Genomic DNA, 15,047 nt, shown 5'->3' with positions numbered 1-15,047 from the left:
AATTTCATTCATGCAAATTCAAGTCTCCAGATATCTCCAAGTCGTTCATTCGATTCTCCCAGCCCACCGTGAACGACGATTGCATCGGAGGCCGCAACATCAGCATCGAACCAGCCCCGCGCAAGTGGAAGCTCACTTCCCTGCAAATCAGCCTGACCCCACATCTTGCTTCCAAGATCGAAGGCCCATACATCACTCAACATCTTCCCGGCACCCTGATGGCCCAGCGAACTAGGATCCCGCTCTCCAAACATAGTAACTAGATAAGATCGCCCCCCAAGTGAAATCGGCAACAAGGTGCTGACACTCCGTGGCGTCGGACCACCCTTGCCATCCGCGCAATAGGAATGTGAATCCCAAGAATTAGTCTCCGGCGTATAGATATCCAGGTTCCCGCCCTGCTCAGTCTCCCCATCAAAGCCATTCATGCGATACAGTTTCCCATCAGCAAAAGCAATCGATGTACCCCCACGAGGGGGATCAAAGGCCGGCGCAAGCTCAGTCCATTCTTTGGTGAGAAGTTTGAAGGCCCATAAGTCTCCGAGTCTTCCCTTTTCGGGACATCCTGCGTGGAGATAGAGGGTGTCTTTGCCATCACTAGTCATGCAGTGATAGCTGCGGGCGGCGGGATACTTTTTCGAGCCTATATCCGATGGCTGTATGAAGGTCCAGCTTTTGGTGGACAAGTCGTATTCCCAGATCGCGCCGTTTTCGTCGATGGGGGCCATGGCGATGCCTCCTCGGCCGGAGAAGAGGTAGATCTTTCCGTTCAAGACTGCGGAGGCGGTACCGACGCGTGCTGAGGGGAATTCGGGTGTTGCGGGCTGAAGATTCATGGTTGTAGTAGCTAACAAAATGGCCTTATCAGTATCGTTGTCTTTGAGGCTTTTGGAGATTCCTGCTACTTACCGCTGTCCAAAGACACCGAGTGGACATCATTATCGCGGGGTTCACGGGGCTGCAGCTCTCCCCCAAAGATCACTGCTTGGTTGTCTACCACAGAGACAATGTGTGAAGACCGCTGAAGGACTTCGGCCTCTATAAGCTTGTAACATTGAGCGGTGATCCCCATTTCGGAAGGAAGTTAAGTGAATGATTGTATTGTTGGTCACTGCGCGTGATTGATAAATCCAAGTAGATATGAAAGAGTCCTGGAGGTGAAGCTATATTTATGGCTAAATTCTAAGGGCTTAGCTAGGGTGACAGGCACCTAATGAGTTGTTCAAGCGTCTTTTCTGACAATCACGGAGATCTAAGGTTCCGAATCGCCGCTACGCTCTGTAGCTACGGGAGACTGCCCGGGTAGCCAATGATACGGGTTTGCTGCCCCACAGAGTATGGAGGACGTCCTCCGAAAACGCCGAAATATGCCTCCACCATGTTTTAGAATTTAGTACCTTGAAGACCACTTGCATAACCAATGTATACTGACGTTGTTTTTATTAGAAGATGGATTCTGTCCATCTCGACTCTGTTTTATATCTCATGCATAGCGCTTAGTATAGTTTCCGGGGATTGAAAACTTGAATTCATGAACTAATGAATTTCATGATTATATAAAGTCTGACCGATTCTCATTTGATCTTTTGTTTTTCATTATATTTTGATAAAGGCGTCAACAGGTCTAGCCTAGTCGGTGGACTCTATACTAAATTGATCTCCGAGTTGATCTCTCTTTCAACCTTAGTCACGGCACAACTTCCAAGCCACACCAACCTCATCATAAAGCTCGCAGTTCCTTGGATTCTATTGGCCTCTCTCTGTGTTAAACTCGCCATAGGCATATTACGTATCATGTTTGCTGCAGATATCAATAGTTCCAAATCGTGCTGCGCTTGTTTATCGAGCGGATGTATTACAATATTGAGAAAGAGTGAAGTGGCAGCAGTTGTGGAATAGGCAGTGATGAACCTATCTTCGAGTCAATTATGGTGGTTTTGAGAAAAGAGAGGAATACAGACCGAAATGCATCTTCTGCAATTAAATCGATGAGAACCCGTAAGCACCAAAACGTTGAGCGGCTGGCTTCCAACGATAGATCAAAGCTGGAATGAACCACGTCATGAAGATCTCGAACTCCATCACTGGACTCGGCGGTGCATTTTCGCACCGTTGTGTGAATGATTGTCATGAGGTGGTGGTAATCTAGCTGTAGAGACATGCATCGAATTATATATGGGACACCTTGTTCGGAGGGGTCTGGTGGTGTGGTTTGAGACAACGAGAGAGCTGGTCGGAAATTAGCAGGCATTGAGGAGCGCCAGCATTCGATCTGATCGTCCAGCTCTCGAATATGGAAAAGAAGCTGGTTATCGTCCTCTTTCATTGCTCGAGCGGAATACAGTCTCAAGTACACCGCCTCCTTCAAATGGCTCAAACGATGGTCTGCTGGCAAGAACGGGATAATGTTTTCGTATCCTTCTTCGGCTGCAGGGATTCTAGGCAAATCCTGGAGGTAGCTGAAGTAATATGTGGAGGTATCGAGAGGATCAAGGTCACAATAATCATCCACAAGAAGGGGGGACTGCCTGTGCGCAGAGATATGTCCTTGTCTAGCATGTAGCATAACCAAAAGAGTACTCGAATATGCTGGCTCTCTTCCCCTCTTACACGGCAACTATCAGATATGAATTGGGTGGCTGGTTGAACAATGTGCCCTTTTAAGAAGCAGACTATTCGACATGCAATGGAATGAAAGAACGCAGCATCTTGCCAATGGCCATGGAATGTGCATCGTAGTCCCTAGTATGCTAGTTTAGCCTGGTTGTTCTGCATGATGAACGCCAGTTTGATAGACGTATTGAGCTCACCAATAATAAAGCCGTTTGAAGTTTATTCAAATCCATATCTGCTGTCATTAACGAAATAAGACGGTTTGCCTCGGCTGCACATGATTCCACATCCACAGAAAGTGGTATTTGTCCCCTGGTTTTGTGGCAAGATACGAAAGAGATAGCACTGAGAACACAGGCTATTGCTGAAAGCTGATCCAGTGACATCGAATTGTCATCCACAGGCCCATATGCAATCTCAATCGTCTTTTCAAATAAATCCTGGTTTAAAACGGGAAACTCGAGTCTAAACGGGGATCTGAAAAAAGTACTCAATATTCTTCGTGTAGCTTCCTGCTCTGGCAATTCGCATAAATTTGGAGAGATTGATGGCTGAAGTGCTGATTGGGGGGGAGGTTTGAGATCAAGAATAGCAAAGTCAGTTCTGGACACAGGCTGACCAGTTCTTGTTGACATCCATTGGAATCCCGCTTCTGATGAAATGGACATCCCATCGAAAAACCAATTGGGACCCAATTGACTTGCAGATACTGGTATTTTCGCAAATTTCTTGCTTGTGGGCGAGTTTCTTTCATTTGTAGGTTCTAGAATAGAATCATGTGAAGAGCGGCGTCTAGAAAAGCCGGTCTGATTCGCATCTCTCGCATCTGTAGAATCCCGCGTAGAGGCTCCATGCGAAAGAGCAGCTAGTGACTGAGCATGAGCCAAGGTCTTTTCAAGCTGATCAACGCGCTGGGAGAGAGTTTCGATATCACTTGTGTTCAGGCTAGATAGAGATGAGTTGTGTTGGGACAACCTTGTACTGGCGCAGAGCTTGAGCGCGGCTCCTTAAAGAATATGGCTTACCTGTTCCGCCGCTTCTTCCGTGGCCGCTCCCTATTAAAGGTACATTCCAGGTCACGATGGACACACCATTCACATGGGCCATCTGGATGTGAAAATATGCATTGAATCTTAATGAAGTGCGAGAATTAATACGGCTAGGAATATGATAGGAAATTGTCAGATGCGAGAATTGGAGCATGAAGCTTACCTTCCGCTGGTAACAGACATCACAAGCTCTTTTTTGAGGCAGCGGTCTCTTCAGGGGCATGGTGATGTCCAGTTGCCAGGACTTGATAAGTTTCGGAGATTTCGGAGGCCGGATGGGCAAAGTTGATGTTGGGGATGATGATTGGTCGGGATCGAGCCGCCCACGTTTACGGCACGTTGCTTTGTCAAACATGTTTATGCAGGATTCTATACCTAGCACGGTTCATTAAGATATAACATATTCTATTGTAGATCGGACCCTAAAGTCTTATGCACATGTGCTTCAGCTTGATCTAAAGATTGCCTTCGTAGTGCTCGCGTAACGGCCTGGAACGTACAAAATGACAATTGGGTGCTGCAAATGGCAAGTCGGGAGATTCACTGAAGCTAGACAGTGTCCCGTCAGTTACGCCGGGCACATGGCCTAGCCTTTTTAAGCAAAGGGATGTTTTCCAACTATCGCAATAAATCAGCAGCAGAATGGGTGGGTTGTATTTCTTACTCGATTTAGCATCACGTGCAGATGTTGGGCCGAGGCTGCGTCTGATGTGATAGGCGTCGCGCCTTACCAGCTGAAGAGATCGGCCGTGAGATTGGTCACGAACCATTTCGTCATTTGCCATTCTATCCCTTATAAAAGGCCCTGTCGCTTCAGATCGAACCAGGGGTACCGATCTGGTACCTCTACGGCAGTGCCGGAATATAGTTTTCCTTATCGCTTATCGGGTAAGTGATAAATCGCTGTTTGCATCGCGCAAACCATTGTCTATGCGAACCACCCCTTTCAGCCCATGATGTTAACAATGTCAGTGATATCAGAAGCGCTTTATTCTGATAATATGCGGAGCCTCGCATCATCTGCGGCGTCGCTCGCATCATGGCGAACTCTGGCCTTGATTTTGGCCATCATCAATCTGAAAAACCTCCCGTTTGCCTGGCATGTACGTGTGAACGCGCTACCCATTGACTCCATTGAATTTGACTTTTATGAAATCCGGCACGCCTAGCTGACATGTCACGCGCTAACTGCGTCTCTAGTTCCGTATATTGTATCATTTCCTAGGTAACCTACGTTGGAAGCCGAATGACCCATTCTTCCCCAAAGGAAAGGCCATTGTCGATGCCCATGGAAACCCGACACATCCGGTTTTCGTCCCAGTCACCGTCAAATCACGAACTCCGTTACTCGAGACCGATTACAACCTGCACAAGTCCAATAGCACATATTTCAGCGACCTTGACGTGGCGCGTACGGCACTCGTGAGCCGAATCTACAGCCCTGGTGTCGGTCTTACCAGCAAAGAATTGGATGAGGAATTTTTGGCTAAGAGTCAGAAGGAGGGGAAGAAACCTCCGAGACGATTGCCCATCATGATCGTACTCGGGTCTGTTTACTGCACTTATAAGCGCGAGATCAAGCCGTTTGAACTGTATGAGATGCAGACCAAGGTGATTTCATGGGATCAGAAATGGCTGTACACGCTCACGGTGTTCCTGCGACCTGCCAAGAAAGCCGGTGGCGAGAAGACCCTACTGGCCATCGCCGTGAGCAAGTATGTGGTGAAGAAGGGTCGACTGACCGTGGCACCAGAGCGAATTCTACGTGCTGGCGGTTTTCTTCCTGCTCGACCGGCTGGGGTCCAGACACTTGGCACAACGGTAGATTCGTCTGCGGAAGCATCTGCCATTGGCACGCCTGCGAGTGGGGAAGGGATTACGGCCGCTGGAGGCGTGGATGGCTCTTTGGTGCGAGAGGTTCTTAAGATTAGCGCAGACCAACTTCCCGATGACGAGACCCTTGAGCAGGAGAAGATGGCCAACTCGGATTCATGGAATTCCGAGGAGTGGCCGTGGGAGCGGATTGAACAAGAGAGACTCCGAGGACTGCAGGTGGTAGAACCATATATCAACATTGACAGTAAATTAGAGCACGAGGTACATGGTAAATAGATATAATTAATAGAATGTATTGGCGGGATATTTAGGCTTCTTGTTATTATCCTAAAATTTAGCCGGAAACCATGGCTTGAGGAATGGGCCCAGCTAGGTGCGTGGATCTAAGGTTGGTGGACTGATCTGTAGATCTACACACGGACGTGATCGACGTGAGCGATGTCGGACGCCAGAATTTTTACAGTACTGTAGGATAACTCCATAGATTGCACAAGGCTAGATTCTGAGATTCTAAGAGCTGTGATTGATCAACCCTCAAGGCTATCATTGCCTTGACGCAATGGTAGGGGCAGGGCAATGAAATATTTCCACATGAAATCTATCCCTTGATGTGATCACTTCGGGTTCGGTGGTATCCGAGAGCTGCGCACAGCCCCCTTGGGTATTAGTCACAATAAGGATTACACACTCACTAGTGTTCAAAGGTTGGAGATACTCGTAATTACTGTAATACATATACATTCACATGATGTGCACGTGATTCGCTCACTTTCCGCATCGTCCAAACTCATGGAGTGAAGCAATCGCATTCTGTCGCGCTTTCCATTGTTCTGGATCTACTCACCTCATTTCCATATCTGATAAGCTTCTCCTCTTTGTTTCCCTGAATATTCCATCCACCAGGGAAATGCCGATTGCATTCGAGACTCGGATCTAATCCAGGTACGTTGTACGGTATCATATACATCCACTTTTTTCTGTTGGCGCCTTGGGAGCCGCCAACAAATCCACTTTGTCCACCTTTCCCGTCTGATCTAGCATTGCCCACTTGTGCTGCTCATTCACTTCTGATTGGTCCAATCCCAAAAATCATCATTCCCAGTTCTTTAGCGTAATTCCCCGTCTGCCCCTGCCTCCAAGTGTCAGACCATCGTGCTCTGGTCCACCTTCAAGCGTCTCCGGCGCCTGCATGATTGGCCCACCCTGGTATTATTTGCTCATATTTTTTCCCCATTCCCAGTCTAGCGCGATTTCTTTCATGTGGAACTTGTCTGCAACTTGATGATTTTTGCTGCAACAAGAGTCTTATTGCCTGGGTCCCCGGAGTCCTTTTTTACATCATCGGACACGGACCTCCTTTGCTCGTTCTAATTGGCGATCTAAACTAGACCAGTTTTCCTTCTCCCGCTCCAAGGAAAAAAGAGCCTCCGAACAGAGCTTATCGCGCCATCGAACCATACATCCCTCTGCTCTCAGATACTTCTCCTGATCCAACCTTGAATCCCTACCCTCGAGTTATCGCCCGAATCCTTTTACGCCCCGGTTTGATCGTCTATTTCACTTCCCCGACCGCTGGGAACCACCACTTTCGCCGTCGATCAGCGGTCGCTCTATCCGACGACGGCACCCCGTATTGAACAGCCTCCCCTTCCTCAACAGCTACCTCTTGCTGTCAACTATGGCGGCTATATTCGAACACTCCAATCGTGACCCACTTGCGGGTGCTCCGGTAAACTCTGCGTCCATCACACCACCGCAGAGTGCCAACGGGAAGAAAGATGCACCTGAAGGGGTACCTACGGAATTATCAGACCTTGAGCTAGATGCCAAATCAGCGACCGCTCAGGATGATACCCCCATAAAGATAGAAGCAAAGGAAGAGCTGGAAGCAGAAGCAGAAATCGAACCCGACCATTATTATGGCGGTGGAAAAATCCCAGTGTTCAAGCCGGTGAGTTGACTCCCCTACCTCACATCCGCTCGGTGGATAAAGTCCAAGATGGTCTGCAAACAAAAGGGGGACCCGGATGTTCCCATCAGTGATGGTGACGTGGCTGACGAGACTTTTTAGACAATGGATCAATTTCGCGATTTCCAATCCTACGTCAGCAAGATTGACAAGTATGGAATGAAAGCTGGTATTGTGAAAGTGGTTCCTCCAAAGGAATGGTTAGTCTGCAGGTCATGCCCAATGACTTGAATGGTCATGCTCATTCTCTTTCCCTCCTTAGGATCGACGCCCAAAAGCCGCTGGACGAGCAAGTGAAGTCGATTCGCGTGAAGAACCCTATCATGCAAGAATTCCATGGGTCGCATGGTACCTACACTCAAGCCAATATTGAACGCCAACGAACCTACAACCTACCTCAATGGAAGGCCTTGTGTGAGGAAAGTAGCCACCAACCGCCCGCTCGCCGTGGAGAACGGCGTCGCAACCAAGAACGGGCAAGAGTGACCGCAACACCACGACCTCAGTCTAGCGCAGAAGGTCAGAAACGCCGACCCGGTCGTCCTCCCAAGCGTACGAACCAAGTCCAAATTAAAGAAGAGCCCACAGATGAGGCGGAGAAGTCGAAGTCTGAAGGCCCTCCCACACCCGTGTCGCCTGAATCAAACCCGGTTGAGACTAAGAGCGAAGACCTGAGTGATGGAGAGTCGCTCCCGGCTACGAAACCCAAAGGAAGACAGTCCAAGTCTATCACATCACGACGAAAGAATAACCGCGGAGAAACAGTCGATCACATTGATGAGGCTGCGTTTGAGACCTTTGATTACCGCATTCATGACCATGAAGATTACACTGCGGAAAGATGCGAGGAACTTGAGACTGCGTACTGGAAGTCACTCATGTACAACAACCCCATGTACGGTGCGGACATGCCTGGCTCTCTCTTCGATGATGAGACCACTTCCTGGAACGTTGCCAAGTTGCCAAATTTGCTGGATGTCCTTGGACAGAACGTGCCCGGTGTCAATACAGCCTACCTCTACCTGGGAATGTGGAAGGCCACCTTTGCTTGGCACTTGGAGGATGTGGATCTCTACAGTATCAACTACATCCATTTCGGTGCGCCCAAACAGTGGTACAGCATCTCCCAGGAAGATGCTCCGCGCTTTGAGGCGGCGATGCGGAGTATTTGGTCGAGCGATGCCAAGAACTGTGATCAATTCCTGCGGCACAAGACCTACCTTGTCTCACCAAGTCTGCTCAAGTCACAGTATGGAATCACTGTGAACCGATTGGTCCACTACGAAGGGGAATTTGTCATTACTTTCCCCTATGGGTACCACTCTGGCTACAATATCGGTTACAACTGTGCTGAGTCTGTTAACTTTGCAACAGAAAGATGGCTGGACTATGGTCGCATCGCGAAGAAATGCAATTGTGAAGCAGACAGCGTCTGGATTGACGTGGATGAGGTTGAACGCAAACTGCGTGGTGAGGCCACTCCCGAATACTATGTCGACTATGACAGCGGCTTCGAGGGCTTCGAGGGTGCTTCAGAACTTTTGACTCCTCCGCGCAGCGTGCCTGAGAAAACCTCCACCCGTGGCCGAAAGAGGAAAGACGCGGGTGACGGGCCGAGGACCAAACGACCCAAGCTCCACCCCGAAGGCCAGCGGAAGCTCCCGTGTCTCTTATGCCCTAATGATCATGACTACGAGGATCTATTGCCAACAGAAGATGGCAAATATCATGTGCATCGGCGATGCGCAGCGTTTATCGAAGAAACCAGCATTCTTCGGGATAACTCAGGCAATGAGGTGGTGTGCGACATTGACAGGATTCCCAAGGCTCGCCTGGGTCTGAAGTGTCTCTTCTGTCGCGAGGTTCGTGGCGCCTGCTTCCAGTGTAATTTTGGAAAGTGTACTCGTGCCTACCATCCTACCTGTGCTCTTCTCGCGGGTGTTCAGGTCGAGCATGGTTCCATTGCCGTGAATGCCGATGATGGAAAGCAGTACGCCCTGCCCAGTGTGGATCTCAAGTGCAAGTTCCACCGTCAGAAGCGACCTTCAGGCTTGCTGAGAGAATCTTTTGATCTGGATCGTGGTGTAATTGAGGCGGCTCGTCGCTCGGTTCAAGGCGATTTGATCCAACTCCAGGCGGACAAAGAGATTACTGGTGCTATCGTTCTCCAGAATCGATCCGATGAACGGGCTTTGTTGGTTAAGATTCTCCCGAGAGGGTAAGTATTTGCCTTTTTTCCTTTTTTTTGTCCCTCTGCCCCTCCAACCCCACCGGAGGTTTCTTCTCCCGAAACCTTCCCGAACACCCGAACCGAAAAAAAAAGGAAATTCTTGGCTTGTACCTGTCCTAATACTGATAATTGTCAACAGAGACGTAATTGAGATACCATATCGCTGGTTGCTCGTGGTGCGCAAGAGCAATTTCGCGCCCCTTGCGCCGGGAATTCAGGCTCTACCGGCCCACTTAGCGCGAAAGCCTGAACAACGAAAGGACCTAGAGGTTGCAGTACCGGTCGCCGGTAGTGCGTTTGGCGACGGCCGATCTGCTTACCAGTGGGCCGAATTTCAGACAGTGGATGCAGCTAAGATTCAATTCGCCCCACTGCCTACGGTCGACTTGGCCAAACCGGAACAGGTGTGGCATTACCTAGGCGCGCAGTCCACCGAGAGTAGGGCACAGTATACGCACAACCCTAGCGTACTCATCCACAACCCGCTGGCCAATTTCCTGGACAGCGTCAAGTCGCTTGGCGTGGCCGGAGTCGGTGCTCGTGCATTGAAGATCTCACCCCACCACCATTCCCATGCTGTTACCGCCCCTGCCCCTCTTTACCAGCAAAATCTTTACGCCCAACACCGACCGCAAATACAACATAAACACGAACCTCTCTCCCACGCCAACCAAACCCCTCACCTACAATCCCGACCGCCCTCCTCTGCCGCTTCCCTGCAGAACCTTGCCCCTCCCCCCTCATTCTGCTCCTTCCACCGGTGCTGCTGCTGCTGGTCCTGCGATGCCGTCGGCCTTTCGAACTCTGCCGAATACAACTGCCCGCCATGCCCCCTACCCTTCGGTCACCAAGTCGCACGTTCAGCAGCAGCACCACCTTCCCGCCACCAATACCTTTGCCAATGTTCGGGAACTCATTGCCCGCCGGCGTCTCGCCCAGATCACCGACCACGCCAATGTCTTCGCTGGTTATACGATCGTAGGCCCCGAATTGGTGGTAGAGACTTTGTTGGGTCCTATGGGATCGATCCCCCCGCCCAATGGACTCGAGAAACTCGAACTGGCCATGGCCCAGCAGCGGGTGCAGCCGCGGGCAGCTGATGGTACTTTGCTACCGCCTCAGACCCTCAACATGCGGTCTGAAGAGGTAACGCGGCTTCTCAACATGCTTCGGTTCTCCCTAGTCAGCCACCGCGAGCGCTTGGATGTCATTCAGAGGAAGGAGTCAGAAGGCGTCAAGCTAGAGACCATTGATCGAGGAAGCGTCGCCGCCGCCAAGATGCCTGGTAAATACGCTTTTCTCGATCAGCAGCGGGAATTGGCCCCCAAAGTTTACCAATCTCCGTACAACATGCCGTCGGGGTTATCCGAGTACGCCAAGACCACGTACGAGTTGATTCCATCACCGGACGAACCACCCAAATCATCGTTAGCCAATGACTTCTTTGCTCGTCTCTCCCCAGAAGACCAAGAGAAGATCATGAAGACTTGCGGTAGCTTTGTGCAGCGTGCCATCGATCGCTCGACCAGCCACAGCCGGCATAGTTCAGCATCAAATCTTCGACTACAGTCGGCACTCGCCCAGCAGACGGAAAATCCGACGATCGACATCACCACCGTCGATGACCCACCACTGTCCGGTCTGGATCTGCCTCTCCATGCCGATTCACCGTGCTCTAGTTTCGGTCGGTCGCATCTGCGGCTCCAGTCGCCAAACGAATTCCCAATCCACGGTCCTGACCCCCACCCTGATCACCACGATCTGTTTGGGGATCAACAGGCCAATACCCGCTTCTGGCAGAACGGGCCATGGGTTGCTGGTGATGGCAACACCCCCAACGACGAGAACCGACCATTCTTTGGTCCTCATGAGCGACTCAAGCATGATTATGCATCTTCTGACATCTCCTTGGGCAAGGGGCCGGGTTCGTTACACTCCGTCGATATGGCCGGCTTCGGCTTCGACGGTCCTGATGATCTCATTAGCGGGCTCAGCCCCTAGGCCCTTTGTTCGCACTTTTTGCCTTCATTTGCGATTATACTTGCATCTCTCCTGTAACGACTTCACCGGACTGACGACTGCATGATTGGGCGTTTTCTCGTTCCCCCATCCCCTCGACCTCGATTTACGATCGTTCCACACGACGGGCTATGTTTCTTTCTTTCCATTTTTTTTTTATCTTTTATCATCTTCGGAGTTGACACTAGCTGGCTGGTTTCCGACTCAGCGTTCTTTGTTTTTCCCCCTCCTGTCTGATCCCCATTACCTACTTATCCCATTCACCACTTCTTCTCTCCCCATCCTATCCCCTCTCACACATGTCTACCCGCTTCTGGTTGGTCCTTTCCCGGTGTGGCCGTATAGACTGGAGTCCGGATGTTTTCGCTTCATTTCTTGCCCTCCCAAAAATCCACCTCCCCCCCCCAAAATCCCTCCCCTCCTCTTCTTGCCGTTCTCCTTCCCCCATCTCCTGTTCTTCTCCCTCCTACCCCCTTGACTGCTCCTCCAACATTTAGGGCCTACTTCCGCCCGCAAGACCATCTCTTCGCCCCATGTCCGATTAGATATTCCAAACAAGAAAAAAATTCCTTTCCAAAAACCCAGCGAGCCCACTGGAATTTGTGTGTCCCCTGTTTGATACCCCCTTGCACTCCCCCGGGGCGCTGTCGTGGATGGAAGTTGAAGCCTTGGCATGGTCCAAGCTTTTCCAGTCCTCAGCTTCAATTCCCCCTTTTTTGTGTCTTTTAATATTTGTACCTGGCGCTCATCTTCGGAACCTTTTACCGAGGGTATTCCGAAAACAACGATGTGGCAGCCGTCACTTCGGTGACAATTTTCATGTAACTAAATGCCAAATGATAAATGATTTCAGAATCTCATGGTAGAATCATCGATTAATATGTTTAGGCTGCTAAGATAGCCCAATCCAAGGGTCCACCGCGACCCAAGATAGCTTATCTGACTAGTGACTAATGGCCCCGGACATTTGCTGAACCCTGATAAGCTATGTCTCGGAGGCGTTACGTCTGCACCCACGGCGCTGATTTGCTATCCGATTCGTCCCTCCTACTTAAGAAAACCTTCTTTCCCACCGCGGTCCCGGACCGCGATGATTCCACCTTCATGCCTATCATGCGGGGTTAAAGATATCATTTCTCCATCGCTATCTAGTCTACACCTTAAATAAGGCAAGCTTCTCGTCTCATGCCGGTCTCCATCAATTAGTCGTCTCCACTCAACATGCGCTCCTCCGTCGACGCCGCCGATGAGGCGTTGGCGCGTATGGGCTACCAAAGTGAACTGCCCAGAAACCTGAGCATGCTCAGTATCCTCGGTCTATCCTTTGCCATTATGGCCGCACCCTACGGTCTCAGCACTACCTTATACATTACTCTCTACGACGGTATATCAGTCACGATCATCTGGGGTTGGGTTTTTGTGACCCTTATCTCCCTCGCTATCGCAGCCTCGCTCGCTGAGATCTGCGCCGTTTATCCCACCGCTGGCGGTGTCTATTACTGGAGCGCGATGCTGTCGACCCCCAAGTGGGCCCCGCTGATGTCATTCATCGACGGATGGCTCACCCTAGTTGGAAATTGGACGGTGACTCTGAGTATTATCTTTGGAGGAGGTCAATTAATTCTCAGCGCCATCAATCTGTGGAATGAAGACTTCGTCGCCACGCCATGGCAGACTGTCCTGATGTTTTGGGCCGTCTTGCTAGTCTGCGTCCTCATCAATGTCTTTTGTTCCCGTTACCTCGACCTGATCAACAAGGTCTGCATCTTCTGGACCGCAGCTAGCGTGATTATCATTCTCGTCGTCTTGTTGACTATGGCGGATAATGGCCGCAACTCAGGCGAATTCGTCTTCGCCCACTATGACGCCTCGGAAAGTGGATGGCCCGCTGGCTGGGCTTTCTTCGTCGGTTTGCTGCAGGCAGCTTACACACTGACGGGATATGGTATGGTCGCTTCCATGTGTGAGGAGGTTCAGAACCCGCATCGCGAGGTGCCCAAGGCTATTGTGCTTTCTGTGGCTGCGGCAGGTATCACTGGTCTGCTTTACCTGATTCCGGTCCTGTTTGTCATGCCTAGTGATTCGGCAGGCTTGCAAATGCTGCGCAGTGTGGCCAGCGGACAGCCGATAGGAACGATTTTCAAGATTGCCACTGGGTCAGCCGCAGGCGGGTTCGGGCTGCTCTTTTTGATTCTGGGAATCATGATGTTCGCTGGTGTTGGATCTCTCACAGCTGCCAGCCGTTGCACCTATGCTTTCGCACGTGACGGTGCCATCCCGGGCTTCAAGCTTTGGCGCCGCGTCAACAAGAAGTTGGACGTGCCTGTTTGGGCTATTATCCTGTCGGCTGTTGTGGATGGTCTCTTGGGACTGATCTATTTCGGTTCCACGGCGGCGTTCAACTCCTTCACGGGTGTGGCTACTATTTGTTTGTCCACATCGTATGGCTTGCCCATTCTGATCTCCATGATTCGGGGTCGGAAGGATGTCCGTAACTCCGGCTTTTCCCTGGGTGCCTTTGGCTATGCTATCAACGCGATCACAATTGCGTGGATCGTGTTGGCCGTTGTGCTCTTCTGCATGCCCTACACTCTGCCTACTACTGCCGCGTCGATGAACTATGCGAGCGTGGTATTTGCTGGATTTGCTACTATCAGTATCGTGTGGTACTTTGCATATGCTCGCAAGCATTTCACTGGACCCCCTGTTTCGGCAGAGGAGACCCAAGCTGTGGGTGTTATCTCGGGTGCTGCGGTGGATACGGAAAACGCGATGGAGGTCTCGGACTTGAAGAAGATTCCGAGTAGCCAGTAGATAACGAGATATGTTGTGCTTGCACATATGAACTTTGTACATTAGCTCATTGAATTAATTGCATGTATTCCAAACTCCTATCAAATGTCTAGATAAAGTAAATCACCGATACTGGGGGTGGATGGATCACAAGTTTGCCCTGACGATCTTTCTCCGAGAGCCGCGGTCCAGCGCCATCAAATCAAACACGCCACTAACTCGGCCTTTACGCACGAGACGGCCTATCCACTCCATATTTTCTGGATAGGCCCCATCTCCTCCCTAACCCACTCCAAAACCTGGGGAAAGAAGATACCCTATCGCTGGGAATTACCCCATTGAACCAACTTTCCCGGATACCAGGGAGATTAACCCTCGGAACGAACACGAAAGGCGCAACCCGATTCCACGACTCACCCCTGCATCATTCCATCCCGAGCATTGGCACGTTCTCTCTCCTTGGCCAGTTTTGTCTATATTCCGCTCTCCATGAGGCTCGCCCGCGCCTGCCGATGCCCGACCCCGCTTCCAGGACGAC

The 15,047-nt window shown here is 50.6% G+C and overlaps 4 protein-coding genes across 4 annotated transcripts; 3 read left to right on the top strand and 1 right to left on the bottom strand.

Moving 5' to 3' along the window:
- Nucleotides 1-8: 8 nt before the first annotated feature.
- N7484_002041 (Kelch repeat protein) lies at nt 9-1,072 on the bottom strand (the record flags this gene model as incomplete). Its single annotated transcript, XM_057112461.1, has 2 exons — nt 9-847; nt 910-1,072. 2 exons carry the CDS (start codon nt 1,070-1,072, stop codon nt 9-11), a joined length of 1,002 nt encoding a protein of 333 aa, XP_056977198.1.
- A 3,591-nt stretch (nt 1,073-4,663) lies between these two features.
- Nucleotides 4,664-5,774, top strand: N7484_002040 (acyl-CoA thioesterase; the record flags this gene model as incomplete). Its single annotated transcript, XM_057112460.1, has 2 exons — nt 4,664-4,765; nt 4,863-5,774. The coding sequence occupies 2 exons, from the start codon at nt 4,664-4,666 to the stop codon at nt 5,772-5,774; spliced, it is 1,014 nt and encodes a 337-aa protein (XP_056977197.1).
- A 1,402-nt stretch (nt 5,775-7,176) lies between these two features.
- Nucleotides 7,177-11,698, top strand: N7484_002039 (putative jumonji family transcription factor; the record flags this gene model as incomplete). Its single annotated transcript, XM_057112459.1, has 5 exons — nt 7,177-7,449; nt 7,570-7,667; nt 7,730-9,685; nt 9,837-10,208; nt 10,303-11,698. The coding sequence occupies 5 exons, from the start codon at nt 7,177-7,179 to the stop codon at nt 11,696-11,698; spliced, it is 4,095 nt and encodes a 1,364-aa protein (XP_056977196.1).
- A 1,239-nt stretch (nt 11,699-12,937) lies between these two features.
- N7484_002038 (putative GABA permease) lies at nt 12,938-14,530 on the top strand (the record flags this gene model as incomplete). Its single annotated transcript, XM_057112458.1, has 1 exon — nt 12,938-14,530. The coding sequence occupies one exon, from the start codon at nt 12,938-12,940 to the stop codon at nt 14,528-14,530; it is 1,593 nt and encodes a 530-aa protein (XP_056977195.1).
- Nucleotides 14,531-15,047: the final 517 nt, after the last annotated feature.

This window comes from Penicillium longicatenatum, assembly GCF_028827895.1.
Source record: "Penicillium longicatenatum strain IBT 33135 chromosome Unknown contig_1_segment0_segment0, whole genome shotgun sequence".
Classification (NCBI taxonomy): domain Eukaryota; kingdom Fungi; phylum Ascomycota; class Eurotiomycetes; order Eurotiales; family Aspergillaceae; genus Penicillium; species Penicillium longicatenatum.
The sequence above is the reverse complement of the archived record's forward strand: the minus strand, read 5'-3'. Positions and strand labels throughout refer to the sequence as shown.